We start from the raw sequence: 16,407 nt of genomic DNA, 5'->3' as shown, positions 1-16,407 counted from the left end.
TATCAAGGCATTCATACACCTTCAGGTCCCTGCGTGCCATGGACAAACGAAAATCCTTTGGAAACACTCACAGCCCACTCGACATTGGACCAATTACTTGCAATTAGTGCCGGCTGGCAACTATCAAGGTCCATGGCCTCCGGCATTACTTCGTGGTCAACCCCCTGTCGTTGTCCAAGTTCCAGGAGGGGCGACTGGACCTGCTGCTCCAGGGTATCGCCCGCAACCAGTGCAACACCTCCGTGCAATCCAGGGCTTCCTGCCACACTCCGGTCTATCACCAGCAGGAGATGTTGTGTATAGTTCTTGTCGCCGTATTGTCTCTCTCCGTATTGTTTCTCTGTCATCTATTATACGCATGCTCGTTGTAGATAATCAGTCTTTGTTTTGTCCCACAAGGGAATCCTGAGAGGGGAGAGAATTCTGAGGGGTCCCACAAATGAGTCCTGTGTGTGTGTGTGTGTGTGTGTGTTTTGGATGTGTCTGTGTGAGTGCATGCATGCATGAGTGTGTGTGTGTGTGTGTGCATGCGTGCGTGCGTGTGCATCAACATGTGTATGACTGTGGGTATGTGTGTACATGTCTTGTCTTTAATTTTGCTGCTACTTCCAGGAAGGTGACACACCATTACATGTTGCAGCAGAGTATGGTCATGTTTCTGTAGTAAAATATCTTCTCACTTCTGGACATTCGTTGGAACAAAAGAATAATGTAAGTCAGATTATCCGTGATGCATTCTTGTTTGTATATGAGTAGAAAGAAGAATTACGCAGGTGAATAAATTCAGTGGGTATTGACCATGCCTGTGGGTCTGCTTTACGCTAGAAATTCACAAATGGCAATTTTTTTTACAAAATTTATGTCCACAAAAAAGTTTTGTGCGATTCAAATATGCTATAATACTAAGTAGTAGCACAAACTTCAGGCTCTTTATGTTGTTAGGTTCCTTCTCCCGTACATTGTCTTCTTCCTCATCAACAAGGTGATATAGCGGCACGAGCAAACGAGAGCAAGAACAATGAATTATGGATATTCATGATGTATATTTGTCATGCATTTATTACCCTTGTTTTTAGCTATTCTACTTTGACCCGGTTTTATCACCTCATTGCTGTACATAATTCATTGTATATGCTCTTGTTTGGTCTTGCTTGTATATCACCTGAGGAGAAGGTACGGAAGTTTACTCGCGAAACCATTAGATTATTATGAATGTTGTTGAAGAGCCTAAGGTTTGTCCTATCAACATAACGAGCAGGTTTCCTTGGCTTCATAAGCCTGGAAAACATTTAATGAGTTACTTGCGTCACATCAAACGTGCTCGTAAGTCCAATGTCTTGAAGAGATCTGGTATATGGTTTCACGTTGGCAATTCGAGGATCGCAGCATCTATGCTTCCTCCGGAAACTCTCTTGAGTGCTGGACTCCAGGTGCCATTGTATGATCTACAAGCGCATGTCATCAAAGTGCCGGCTGGCAACTATCAAGGTCCATGGCCTCCGGCATTACTTCGTGGTCAACCCCCTGTCGTTGTCCCCGTTCCAGGAGGGGCGACTGGACCTGCTGCTCCAGGGTATCGCCCGCAACCAGTGCAACACCTCCGTGCAATCCAGGGCTTCCTGCCACACTCTGCCACACTGCCACACTTCCTGCCACACTCTGCACATGAGACAACCTGCTGGTGAGGCGCTGGTATGCAGGGGTATTTCTGACGACTACGAGAAAACGTAGTTAGGAGACTCCGGTTGAGACGATCCACTTGCGACATCAACTAATTACTTGTACGAGTACGTTCTCTCCACCATTTTCTGCCCTCAGCTGCCAGCCGCATTGCGCGGGGCGACGCGCTCGATCTCCAACACGACTAGGGATTACTGCGAGCAGAAATTGCGTCTGGATCGGCAAGGCACGGGGCGGAACCTGAGAACAATCTGCCAGCATGCTGCTTGGCAAAATGTTCTGCGTGAAGATACTGGGACTGGAAAAATTGCCGGTTTGTTTGCAAGCCAAGTGAAAGAAACGAAAGCTGTAGCTAGCCGACAATGCCGGTAGAGCAAGAAACTTACAGGACAAACTGACGGAAAAGTTGAATGTTCCGTGTGAAGATACGTATATACCGGGACTGGAAAACTGCAGAAGAAGGAACGCATACAAAAAAAAGAAAGAGAGAAGGGTAGCTGACCTGCATGGCTTGAACGACACGAGGTTGATATAGACGAGACGAGGTTGGCGTAGGAGAGACGAGGTTGATAGAGATGAGACGAGGTTGGCGTAGGAGAGACGAGACTGACATGGACGAGACGAGGTTGACATACACGAGAAGAATAGTGGTTGAGGACGGCTGGGCATGGGATGATCTCAGGGTCGTGGGTCGCTCAATAATCGGGCGCCAATGTTGAGTTCGAAACAGGACGACTGACGACACATTATCCAGACATTACAACGGGAACAGGTAGGTTGGGGAACGACATTTATTATAGACGACGAGACAAGAGACCAAGACGAACGAAACGACTACATGGTGATTATTGACGAGTGAGAAAAGAGAGAGAGAGAGATCAAGTCTGAACGGCAAGATAAAGGGCCTGGGTAGCTATGGCAAATATGGGCGCGCAAGTAGCTACCCAGGCCAACGGAGCAAAAGGAGACAAAAGGTGAGTCCACAAGTGCATGCAGGCCAGCTAGAAAATGTACGGGAGGTGGTACCTAACAGTATCATGCTTAGCACGAGGGTAGTGCGAGGTCACGTACCGTGTATACATGGCGACAGACAGGGGAGTACTATGCCGTGAATGGATGAAAGGATAACATAATACCGGATAGGACAAAAATGAAATGTACGCCATGACGGATAAGAAACCTGCATGATGAATATAGAAATGGGAAATGAACACGATCAACAGAGACAGTCTGGTCCTTACCATTGATACGCAGAGTGAAGTACTTGGGACTGCACTTGACCACGGGGAAAGGACCATCATCCAGCGGTTGGAGTGGTAGCCGAACTGCAGCACAGCACAAATACACTGTAGCGGCTGTGTCCAAATCGCGGGGCAGATAGACAGGATTCATGCTAGTACGGACAGGAAGAGGACGGATCTGCCGCAGGAAGGTAGACAGACAAGATGCGTAATCACTGCGGTCGCTGGCAGGAGTCAAAGAACTAGACGGGAAGAATTCACCAGGAAGGCGCAGCGTTTTACCGTAAACCAGTTTGGACGGTGAACAGTTGCTATCAGCCTTGGTCGATGTCCGGATGCTGAGCAGAATAAACGGTAGCGCTTCCAGCTAGTGATTTGAGTCAGAGAGAGTCCGCAGTGATGACTTTGCATGCCGATGGAATCGCTCAATTAAACCATTGAATTTGGGATGGTAGGTGGTGGTGCGCTTGCGCTTGCATCCCAGTAGCTTCATCAAACTGTTCCAGAGGGCCGACTCAAATTCACCACCCCGATCTGTGACGAGAGAAGAGGGTACACCAAACCGGGCAATCCAGCCAGACACTAAGGCATACGCAACAGTGAATGCAGTGGCATCAGAGATTGGAAAAGCCTCAGGCCATCAGGTGAATCGATCAATGCACGTCAAGAGATAACGATTTCCGTTGAATGAAGGAAGAGGACCAACGAGATCAATGTGGATGGAATCAAAACGCTGATCCGGCACAGGAAAGCTACCAATAGCAGAGTGGGTATGATGCTGGGCAACACAGCCTTGCCCAAAGGTGGACGCTGCGGACACTGCACAAACTCTGGTGCCGGTTGCTGATCGCAGTGTCCGGATCCTATCAAAGCATTCATACACCTTCAGGTCCCTGCCTGTCATGGAGAAACGGACAATATTTGCAAACACTCACAGCCCACTCGACATTGGACCAATTACTTGCTTTTGCACAAGAAGAACTAAAACTAAAAGAGCTAGAGAAAAAGGATCAAGGCTCGCGCACCCAGATGACATGGACATAATGGCGACCTACGTCATCGTGCGCACTCACAATAATACTAGAAAAAGTGATACTAGAAAATGAAGTAACGCCAGGAAAAGAGCGCGGATAAACTAGAGAGCTTGGAAGCTCAGGGCCCTACGCTATGCTTTATGCTTTTTTGCCTAGCTCATCGTACATGTTATTAGAACTGATGGAAATATTTTTCCGCTGATTGGCCACATCATTGTATTGCAAAAACGTTTCCATCAGTTTGAATATGAGTTAGGCAAAAGTATTTGCCGAATTTAGTGCGGATTGTTATTTTTCTATTTTCATCCACTTTTGGTTTGCTTCTTCTTTTCTTTTTATCTCCTTATACTGTAAATCAACACATTTTTGGCCGATGGGAAACTTTGGTCGATGAGAAACGAAACTTTTCTCCGTCATTACGGAGGATTAGCAGGACGAAATTCGTGTTCGCGTTCGCAAACATTTTTCAGTTCGCGAACTGGATTGCGATCTCTCGCATTTTTCGTTCGGAAAAGTAGTCGGAACACGAATCGCGGATTCGTGTCAGGACAGTCATAAATTATTTACCACGCTGTACTGTCTGTTTACAATGTACGTCGTGTCAACGTCATGCATGTCCGAATTCTGTTTGCTAATCCTTCTCATAATGCGAATTCCGTCACTGAGTTCGACTTTCCTTGGAGAGCGAACGCGAACGCGAATTTCGTCTTGCTAATCCCCATCATTTGCCTCTATGACAAACTGTGGCCTGCGATTTACTTTGGCCGGCTGGTAGCAAGCGGCGAAATCAGCGAAATTAAATCGCCAGCCAAAATTTGTTGATTTTAATACAGTAATCGGATTTTCTGGCCTTTTTGTAGTATTTCATTGACCTGTTGAGCCAATGAAGACGGCCGAATGCATGATTGCCTATGGAGCACATTACATAACTTTACAGTCTCCTAAAATACATATCCTGTCCGACGGCTAAAGAGGCTGCAGATTTAGTTTTTTCTGTGCGTCGAAAGGGATGTCTGTCCTGACGTTTCCTGGGCCCAACGCTAACTCTGCCGATCACAAGCGTTCTGGAGTCGACGGGATGTCTGTCCTGACGTTTCCTTGGACCGGCGCTGACTCTGCCGATCACGGGCGGTCTGGACTCGACGGGATGTCTGTCCTGACGTTGCCTGGGACCGGCGCAGACTCACCCGATCACGGGCGTTCTGGAGTCGACAGGATCTCTCTTCCGACGTTTTCTGTGACCGGCCCTGAATCGCTCGTTCACGCTTATTTTGGAGACGACGGGATCTCTCTTCCAAAGTATGTTTTTGCTGACGCATCCTATCATCTATTCGGCAATTAATGTCCATTCTAAATTCATTTCCTCATCGTCTCCCTATTTCTTAGCAAATCTCCCTCTACACCAAGGAGTCGTATACAGAATACGACGAATATTGTGGCCAGCTGTTTGTACGGGACGGTATCGGACAGATACGGGAGCCAGCAAATATTGTGGCCAGCTGTTATGTAAAATCCTGTAGAGCCTTTGTAGTCACAGATACGGGACAGATACGGGACAGATACGGGATAGCTCCAGGCGTCACACAAACACACAAACAAACAAACTAAACAAACAAACAAACAAATACCAAATTAAAGCTGTGCGGACCATGGCTAGCGCCAGACGTTACTGAAGTAACGTCTTCTGCATAGCTACGGGTGTTGTGAAACTAAAGTGTCAGAAAAAAAAACTAAACAAACAAACAAACAAATACCAAATTAAAGCTGTGCGGACCATGGCTAGCGCCAGACGTTACTGAAGTAACGTCTTCTGCATAGCTACGGGTGTTGTGAAACTAAAGTGTCAGGAACGAATGACCCCACACGGCACGAGGACAACTATTTATTCTCAACAGTATATTCCACTTCCATCGACTAATAACAATGAACAATGAATGACTGAATGAACAACTGAATAACTAACACTAAAACCACCAGGTAGTTATTGCGTGAAAATGACAGCGTATATGAGAAAAGCATACACATACAACATACAGGTTTACAACTACAGCGCACACAGCAAACCGCACATAGCGCCTGTAGCGTATGCCACGTCGTAAACGTCTGCCCAGTGTTGACTCCGAGACCCACGGTCGGACGAGCTGCCCAGGCCTCACCACCACTGCCGTTTCCGTGCTGCCTTCTCGATACATACGTATGTACACTGTATATCATGTGCACATTCACATGTCTGAAGGTTTGTGGTTTTTCAATAAAAAAAAAAAAAAAAAAAAAAAAAATCAGCGGTACGGCGGAGTCGGGATACAGCTGCATTGAAACGAACACAATGTCACAAGCGAGAAGGCCTTTCACTCTCGAGAACTTGTCGTTCCACAACATTCTCCCCACCAAAGGGCTTCTAACCGCCGTACAACAACGGCCTTTCAGTTCATTGACGGCCAGGTCAATAGTGATCTGCGCCTGCACATCAGGATATCCAGCCCTGCAGTAGGGATCTCAGTGCGTGCAGTGCGTCGGGTGTTTGCGCATACATTGCGTCATCGAGTTTTGAGTGCAGCTCGGGGACACAGCATAAAATGGCGACGGTCGATTCTCGACATTAGCGGAAGCGGTGGATACTAGCGGAATCCTAATCTTTATCGTCATTCGATCGTACTTTGCGATATCCGCCGACGGACACGGTGGCCAAGGCGATATCGCCCCGGTCGATTTTCCTTATAATTTGCCATGCGGCAAAAACCCACTTCAGAGTTGATTCACCCAAAAATTCAGACGTTTTCTCTGGTTAGATTGTCCAAACTTCGATTTTCAGTGCATCAACCATCTTGAAGATCGCCGCCATTATCACTCAGAGAGAAAACATCGCGCTCAGTATAGGAGGTGTTCATGCTGCGTCCAAGATTGAAATCTTGTGCTCTTTGACCCTCCATAGTTCCTCTGAGAGAGTGTCTGGGAGATAGGTATACTTGTAGATTGCCGTAGAACGTGTTGTCCTGGACGACATTCAGCCATTTCTACTGTCTTCTTCAACTTGATTTATTTCGAAAAAATGTTCTTTTCCACGGTTTCTGCACTGGACGCGTTTGGGATCGAAAACCTCACCTGCGCAGATTGGCTGCACAGTTCACGCGCTGAGATCCCTACCTCCAGTCCTCGATGTCGCAGTTTGACGGGCGTACGAAGTTACAATGATCTAGGAGGTCGAGAATCGCCGCAGCCTTCCGGTTCCCACACCAGCCTGCTCTGCCCTGACCGCCTCAATGCCTCAGGCACACTCCGCAGGTCAACTCGAGGATCCGACTTCTACATCCAGTGCCACCTTGGCCCACTTAGCTCCGAGTCCGACTTCGAGCTCCACCGACCCGCTCGTACTATTGTTGTTGAGCAAAATTTCGGACCAGCTAGCTGATCTACAGGTCCACTCCACAACCTCCGCTCCGTCGCCACGGGCGTATAGTGATGACACTTGAGCTCCACGCGGCCGTAGTCACCGCGTTTTTCATCGAAGCGCGCCCGTGTCGGCCCAAACTCGATTTCCTGGCGATAGTGCGGGTTCGAATCCTAGGTCCTAGGTTTGTCTTGAAAATGAAAAAGCTTAGTTGGAACGCAAGTGTCTTTCCTTTTTTGCCTAGGTCATCAAGGTGGTAGACGGCGTCGTATTACCCTCGACTACAAAGAGAAAGTTTATTTATTTCTCTCAGGGCCTACGCTATGTTTTTGGCCTAGCTCATCATGCATGTTATTCGAACAGATGGAAACATTTTGCAATACAATGATGTAGCCGATCAGTTCGTTTTGGCATGGTTGGGCATTGTAGCCATCATGGTCGACGTAAAACACTATTTACATACACAAGCTCGGGGAGCAAAGGTCTCTCTGTCCCACGAGCTGCCACATACCAACTAGATACAAAACTATGCACTTCACCCGAGCTGACTTGCATGCTTGGCTTTTTTCACAAACCCAGACAAAGGGATTGGTATAATTATTATAACGCATGTACGGATTCACTAGACTACACTCGCACAAGAGATGAAGGGGAGAGCTGTTGTCGAAGAACTGCAAACGTTAAAGATGCCTGGCCCGATCTCGTACCTGTAACGTACCGTACCATCAAAGACAGCCGGCCACAATATTCAAATAGTGCTTTCAAATGCAAGATCATGACGTGAAGCAACTTGGAAGAATGAGTATGTATGCAAAGTGTATCGGGGAATGCATGCAGGGCGATAGTGCATGTTCGAATCCTAGGTTATGTCTTGAAAAAAAACGGAGAAATGGAAAATTTATAACAACCCTATGCTTTTTTTGCCTAGGTCATCAAGGTGGTACGCGGTGTCGTATTACTCTCGAATGCAAAGAGAAATTTTATTTCTTTCGCTCAGGGCCCTACGTTATGCTTTCTTGCCTAGCTCATCATGCATGTTCTATACAACCCAATAAATTCTGCAACTCATATAGAAACTGATTGGAACATTTTTGCAATACAATGATGTAGCCAATCAATGGAAAAAAGACATTTCCATTAGTTCTAATAACATGCATGATGAGTTAGGGAAAAACTCACAACGTAGGGTCCTGAGCTTCCAAGCTCTCTCATTAATTCTTTTTTTCAAATGGGTCTAAGTAACCCGCCTCCTCCCCCCCCCCCTGCCCCCCCCCCCCTCCCCAACCCCACAGGGTTGCTGACCTGCCTGAACCAGCTATGGAGCTTACACTGCGCAAAGGCTATAACCAAAATAATTGAAAACCAACCCATCACAGATGCCAAGTAGAAGGCATCAATTCCAAATGAATTCTTCATCGATATGCCAGTGCCGGTGTTGCCTTTATTAACTAAATGTGTGTGTGTGTTTGTGTGTGTGTGTGTGTGTGTGTGTTTGTGTGTGTGTGTGTATGTTTGTGTGTGTGTGTGTGTGTGTGTGTGTGTACGCTTGTGTGCATGTGTTCACATGCACATTCGCGCACAAGCATGTATATGTGTATGTGTATGTGTGTGTGTGTGTGTGTGTGTGTGTGTGTGTTTGTATGTATGTGTATGTGTGTGTGTGTTTGTGTGTCCATGGCTTGTATTCATTAACGATGCTACTTCCAGATTGGTAGTACACCATTACACCGTGCAGCATCCGGAGGTCATGTGTCCGTACTAGAATATCTACTTAATGCTGGACATTCATTGGAAGCGAAAGGTCCGGTAAGTCAGGATATCCCTGGTGCATTCTTGTTTGGGTGGATGCAGAAAAGAAGGATTACTGTACTTTCACGATTAGACCCCTCTCTTGAATAGTGCTCTATGTTGAAGAGTACCTCAGTCTCTAAGAGCACATGGAAAAATATATAGCCCTCTATTGAATTGTGCCCCCCCCCTCCCCGGGCTTGTAACTAAGCGCATGTGCACGTTTGGTGTTCCAGGACATGTGATAAGAAATCAGGGTCGTTCTGACGTAATGTGCTGACACTTCCCGGACATACCATTTTGCCACAGAAATCTTTGAAAGACAACCCGTTTTAAAATTCTCGACCCAACGATAAAAGACTCCGGGAAGCTTTTGAGCGAACAAAATTAATTTTCTCTGCTAACCGCACACAAACCTTGCACCTAACTACTTCACTCCTTCGCGTTCATCTTTGCATCTCTCATACTCCATGTTGAAAGGTCCTTGTCGTGCTCAGCAGTCCACTTGTCAAAATTGGTGGCACGCACAGCGCAGAGCTTCGTGCCATGAGGAGGGCCATCGTGGCCACCTTTTCTCTTCCCAATCTGTAAGGACTAGAACTGATGTCAGAAAATGCGAAATCGGCATTCTTGCACATACTTCTCCCACTATCAGTTAAATAACTCCACTACTAATTTGTTGGTCGATTTTCAAAATCTTGAGCTTTCTGAAAGGCTCTATCCATAAGGAATACATTTCCTGTAGACATGACAAGCATCAACGTAAATGTACAGTGGGCAAAGCAAGCGTACGCGCAATGGTCATGTCAATTGCTAGCGAAATACTCATCGCAATGCAATTCCCTCAAATTTTATCGTAGAGCACTGAGATTTTGCAAAGACCTCTGGATGCCCGTAGCCAGATTTGGTCATAGCACCTGGCTGGCTAGGGACGCGCAAAAATGGGCAAATCCCCAGCTGAAATGCATTTCACAAGCTCATAATACAGCTTGAGATATAGCCCGACTCCAGGACCTTGGGTCGCGTTCGGGTTTCTTCAAGGCGACAGCTGAGAGTTTTCTATTGCTGATAGATCGCTCGAGGAGGTCAAGTATTCGCGAAGTTAAGGAAGTTTGGGAGTCGTTTTTTAGTCTCCGATCAATCGGACACTATGTCTGTCGCAGGGATATTTCGGCTAGACAACGACCGAAAAGGGTCGGAAAATGTTCAATGTCCGACTGTTATTTCAAGGACTGATGTTCTTTTGGTAATGTTCTTGTCTATGTCATTGAACTGGTGGTTTCGGGATCAAAATCGCAGTTCTTGTTGCCATCTCTGTTGAGTCTGGATAGTTTACAGTAACTTTACCTTCTACCGACCCGTCTCCTCAAAGAAGCAGCACCAGAAACTTCAGAATCCCTGGCTGCCCTCCTGAACTTGACCTTTTGCACCCGGAGAAATTCCCCAAGACTGGAAAGATGCCACGATCTCCCCCAGGAGACCTCTCCTAGCCAACAAACTACCGGCCCATCTCCCTGCTCAGCATAACCTAAAAAAAACAAGAAAAATTGTTCACTCGCGCCTCTACAAACACATCTCACCGCACTTACCTTCTAACCAATCCGGATTCGGAGCTGCAACTTGCTCGACTGGTGCATGACATTTCGGAGGCTCGTGTCTCGGGAAATCAAATTAAAGCTTGCTTTTTTGACCTGAGCAAAGTCTTTGACAGAGTATGGCATCAGGGCCTCATGGCCAAACTCAAGCACTACGGTATCCAGGAAGCAGCACTGCGATGCTTCTCAGCGTACTTGATTGGGCGTAAGCAGCGAGCGCGAGTTGAAAGCACAACATCAGCCTTCCTCCCCATCCCGGCCGGAGTGCCTCAGGGCTCAGTCCTGGGACCACTGCTGTTTCTGGTGTACACCATCAACCTGCCTGCCGCTTGTGAGAACGCCAGCACCAAGTCCAGCCAATTTGCTGAAGACACAGCCTTCGTCTGCTCCAGCGGCTCTGCGTCACACTGCAAACTGCAACTGCAGAGCAGCGTGTCAGCCGCCGCTGGATGGTTGAAGCGCTGGCACCTCCTTATCAACACTGTAAAAACGATAGTCTTCACCTTCTACAACGGAAATCGCCCCCCTCGCTATCTCCCACACATAGAGCGCAACAATGCACATTTTATAAATGTCCTGCAACATCGCCACCTCGGCATCATCTATCAGCACGACCTAAAATGGTCAGCCCACCTTGACTTTGTGCTGAAGAAAGCCGTAAAATATTTTAATATTCTCTTTGGGCTCAGATCAACTCTACACTCTAAATCTCTCTCTCTCTCTCATTTACAAAACATAATATCCTGCCTATTATTTATTATGCATGCATTGCTGTCAGCCCACTCTCAATCACAGCCCTTGACCGTCTTGAGCGAATCCAGCGCAAGGCGGCCAGAATTTGCCTCCGTCTCCCCCTCTACACTGGTCTGAATCATTCAACATTGCTCCATCGGCTCAAATGGCCGACAATGTTCTCTCGCCGCAAAGTGAAGCTCACCCTTCTTGCACACTCCATAGAATACGAATATGCCCCACAACACATACACATGCTCAACACCCCTGCTCAAGTTACGGCCCAGTATAGCCTTCGACACGCACGCACTTGGCACCTCCCACCCACCAGAACCGATCGCTGTAAAGACTCCCCACTGTACAAGTCCCTAGAATACTACAATGCCATCCTGCTTGCATTCGTGACGTCTCCTCTCGACCTGCTTTCAAACAAGAAATCTGCTCACTGCTAATTAACTCATTCTGGTCCTGCAGCGCTCACCCTCTCCCATACTTGTAAAATTCAAAGTGATGCAAATCACTTTCCAACTGCATAACCCACAGCCCCAACCACAGCATCTCACCTTCTCATAAACGTATCCCTTATTGGCGATGGTGCCATCGTGAGAATAAAGAATTCTAAAAAATGGGTACTGTTAAGCACACTGAACTTGGTCTGATGTGCAAGTATAGTAGAACACTGGTGTTATGTTATGACGTAATGTAGTACAACTTTAGCTCTTCTGTGTATGCACTCACGCATTTCTTTGAGAGTTTTCTCTGTCATTTACAGATTTCATCTTGTCAGTTTTTCTTCTTCGTGTATTCCAACCAATACACTACTTGTCTTTTGTCTACCAAACCTAACATGGCGCAGTGAACTACTTGTAACCTGAGTACGGAATATTTGACAGCCTGTAATTGTCCGTGAATTCTGTAGCCTTGTATTTTCAAACGATCGATCGTGTAGCATAGGTTTCTTGTAGTTGTAGAATTTGTAGAATTGTCGTGATGGCGGAACCTGGAAGTTCCCCGATCAGTGCAGAAATTGCATCCCTGCTTGCCTTGATGCATCAGCAGATGAAAGCGGCCGAGGCACGCGAGACTCGCCTCACCATACTGGTTGAAAATGCAACGCGCGACAACCAGGGACCGCGCAGCACCTCGACATCTGACAATCAGAAACCAATTTCTGTCGAGCGACCAGTGTTGCTCAGCACTGCAACCATGGCCAATTTCAAGGCATGGGAGGAGGTTTGGAACGACTATTCTGTGTCTCAGCAGCTCACCAGCCAAAGTCATGAGACTCGGGTGTCAGCTCTTCGTCAGGCGTTTGATGCGGGCATTTGTTGTTTCAAGCTCGAAGATGTGATTGTCGTCTCCCACAATGCCGATGCTCCGGAGATCATCAAAAGCGTATATCGGACGGCAGCGGAACCCACTCCTTGATCAGATTGCTTTTTACAACAGGAAGCAGCAGCGGAATGAGTCGTTTGACTCATTCTTCACAGCGATGAGAGAACTGTTTGCGCAGTGCGATTTCCCTGACATGGAGCTGTGCAGCACATGTACACCTCAGTTGTGTAGTACTTGCCCCCAGAGCCTCCGCAAGGTGACGGACGACATGATGAGGGACCACATCGTACTTGGAATAGCCAACAATGCACACACCATAAGCTCCTGGCAGCTCCATCCCTCACCCTGGAAACCGCGGCAAAGATTTGCAGGCCTGAGGAAGCCGCACAGCAGACCAGAGACGGCATGGTACCTGCATAAGTAATTGCCGTGAAAAGGTTCTCGTACCAACGCTGCAAATCCGCGTGGGCGAGTATGCCGAAATCTGCTCCAGCCGACAAGCCAGCGAAGTGCCCGCAGTGCGGACAATCTCAGCACACCAAGTCAATGTGTCCTGCCAAGGGCAAAGAGTGGCTAGGATGTTGATGCTATTGCTGCTAGTCATCTCCGTAGACCTGGTGTTAGTGAAAGTAAGCAGTCATGCACATGCAAGAACAATGTCATTATGGTTGGTGTTGTTGTGAACTACCCCGTCTACACTGGCAAACATGCAACACTCACAGCCCACTCGACATTGGACTAGTTACTTGCTTTTGCACAAGAAGGACTAAAACTAAAAGAGCAAGAGAAAAAGGAAAAAGGCTTGTGCACCAAGATGACACGGACAAAATGGCGACCTACGTCATCGTGTGCACGCACAACAGTACTGGAAAATGGAAAACTGTCACGAACACAGAGCGAATTAATAATACAAAGCTCAAGAAGAATTGACACGTAGTGATCAACCGCAAATATGTTTGTTATCAAGAAAGGAATAGAGAGAGAGAAAGAGAGAGAGAGAGATGAGATGGCGTTGACAGTTACTTGGCCAATCTATTACACCTCTCCCTCCAGACGTCACTAATCAGGAACACTATCACATTGGGCGTCGACGGATAGCTTAAGGCATGGAGATCATAGGGTGGGACCAAGTCAATGTCTCCACCATCAAATTCTAGGGCGACGGCTTCACTATCACTAGCGTCACTATCACTGTCACTCTTGGCAGGACTCGGCTAAGCGCTGTGGACATCAGTAGTAATGTAAGGCAATTCAAGTCACCCCTCCCTTTACATCCTCAGTGTTCGGTAATACAGGAGCTCAGTCCAGCTTCAGCAGTCAATGTTGACCACTGTCTCTGCGCCATTGACATGGCTGATCACAACGGTTGATGGTGATACACTCTTCTCCACTTTCCAGCCAGGCTCAAATGGCGGGAGCAGCTTCTGGTGACACCCGGGGCGTACAAACAGTACTATATCACCGAGAATGTAGGTTGACTGTTTGCTGCTGCGTGGTTGTGGAGGGTTTGATGCAGACAACTCTTTCTCCACAACATCGCGTACATGGGCAGCCGATCCATTCAGCTTGTTAACCCACTCGCTCACCACAGGGGCGCCCAGGCACGCTTCCAGAACTAATGACCGGGGCTTCTAGGCTCACATCGCGCGCATAGGCGACACTGTTGTCGAAGAATACAACCGGGAACAGTAGTAGAACAGCAGGAGGTCCAGCTCCCTCCTCCAGTCCGATATTTTATCTAGTACTTTCCTCCTCAGCGTTATGAGAGTCCGATTCATGCGCTCCACGCCGCCTTGCAACTGTGGGTGATGAACTGCTCCCGTCTTCACACCCACGCCGAACTGGGTGAGGAGGGCCTGGACAAGAGTATTCTGGAACTCAGTCCCGTTGTCCATTCTAGTCTTGTCGGGCGGTCCCCACCTGCAGCAGATACTAGTCATGCAGCGCTCCTGCAAGACTAGCAGCAATGTGTCGCGTAGTGGCTTTACATCGAACCGCTTGCAAAATACATCAGCTTACACGAGTGCACAGTGGTATTGTCAGCTGCGGTCTGCACCAAGCTCTAGTGTGTCAACTTGTAGCACACTCGAAGGGCAACTGAAGATATCTCGGTCAGTAGGTGGCACCGTCGCTCCACCGCGTTCATTTGCTGCCAGTCACGGCAATATTCTTGGCAGCGTAAGTTCATACCTGGGAAGTAGCAGATGCTGCGCAACATTTCGTACATCACTGTCCAGCTACCGTGCTCGGACATCCGATGCACTTCTTCCACTACACGTGGTATCAGGGATTCTGGGATGATCGACATGGTCACATTCCCGACTGCCGGGAGCTGGAAGCTGCGAGATAACTCTCCATGATCCATAACAAGCTGGTCTCTGATCCTGTTGAATGGCTTTACCTCGACTCATTTGCCTACCTTGACGGCCGACAGTACAGGCATCAGCTGGGGAGATGCTCTCTGCACATGATGTACTTTATCGCGCATGATGGCTTGTCCCGTTGCATCGTCAACTGCGCTAGCGTTGGGTGCAGTTTAGTCGTCTGGTCTCCATCAGGTCAGTTGCCACTTGTAAATGATGTTCAATGAGCACCTTATGCAGGCCTACTACGCGAACACGGCATACATTCTCCGCAACTTCACATAGCAATTCAAATACAGCCTTGGAGTCGGTAATGAGCTGCATTGATTCCATGCCCCACTCAACAGCCAGTGACAGGCCACGCATTGCCACATCGAGTTCTGCGACGTTGATGCATTTCCTGTCGTCGCCATCACATAGCCACTTGCCATCCTCAATGATGTCTCCATTGCGTTTCAGCACAACACCAGTTGCCAGGTCAGACGCGTCACAGTAGACTGCCCAGTTGCCGTCTGACGTTGATGGCACACACCAAACTCCACGCGCAGGGTCACCACATGCCATATGCTCAACTACTTCCTCGGCACACCGTACATTGCCTTACAGAACTGGATCGTCCTTCCCAGTAGTTGTGCTTGCCATATGCTTCAAGTACGAACAAACGGGTTGGGGCCAGGCGCATACTGGGTAGTGACTGGTCAGTCGTTTGGTCCACTGGAAGACGCTTCGCTTTGTCAGGGGAAGCTCAAATGCAAGATGTATGCCATCTCGCCTCAACCATCTGGCACTGGTAGCAGATGTGGACAGCTGCAATGCAAAGACTCATGCAGTAGACAGTAGCTCTGGTGGCTTTGTGGGCAGGCTGTAGCGCACCAGTTCAACAGCTACTGCTTCTCGTGTCGATGCTGGCGTCAGCACATCATCAATATAGTTGTCAACCTCAGGCCAAGGCCGTGTAACATAACTTTCTGGGCAATTGCTAGCCCAATGCACACTTGCGTCATCACGGACAGCTTGTCACGACTGCCTGGTAGCGTTGAAAAGCAGGATTGACGTGCACTTGCAGGTAAGCCTCGTGTATGTCCACGAGCTCATACCGCTCTCCGACTTTCCGCCATTAATGAATCTTCTCCGCACATGCGGGCGCATCCGTACCGGGCCTGGACTGGATCAGGTTATTCAAGCCATGGTAGTCTAGGCACGGACGTACCGGAGTGCTAGCCTTGTGTGTCTGGCTCTTCGTCAATAGTG

At 48.0% G+C, this 16,407-nt stretch overlaps 1 protein-coding gene across 1 annotated transcript in view; it reads left to right on the top strand.

Annotated features, from left to right (window-relative positions):
* The window catches only part of LOC135829138 (uncharacterized), a 210,596-nt gene that overhangs the window by 35,657 nt on the left and 158,532 nt on the right, over nucleotides 1-16,407 (top strand). The window contains exons 4-5 of the mRNA XM_065341544.1: nucleotides 613-711; nucleotides 9,051-9,149. Coding sequence (XP_065197616.1) covers nucleotides 613-711; nucleotides 9,051-9,149 — 198 coding nt within the window. The remainder of the gene's footprint in view (nucleotides 1-612; nucleotides 712-9,050; nucleotides 9,150-16,407) is intronic.

The sequence above is a fragment of the Sycon ciliatum genome, chromosome 13 (genome assembly GCF_964019385.1).
Source record: "Sycon ciliatum chromosome 13, ocSycCili1.1, whole genome shotgun sequence".
Lineage (NCBI taxonomy): Eukaryota > Metazoa > Porifera > Calcarea > Leucosolenida > Sycettidae > Sycon > Sycon ciliatum.
This window is presented reverse-complemented; position numbering and strand designations above follow the sequence as displayed.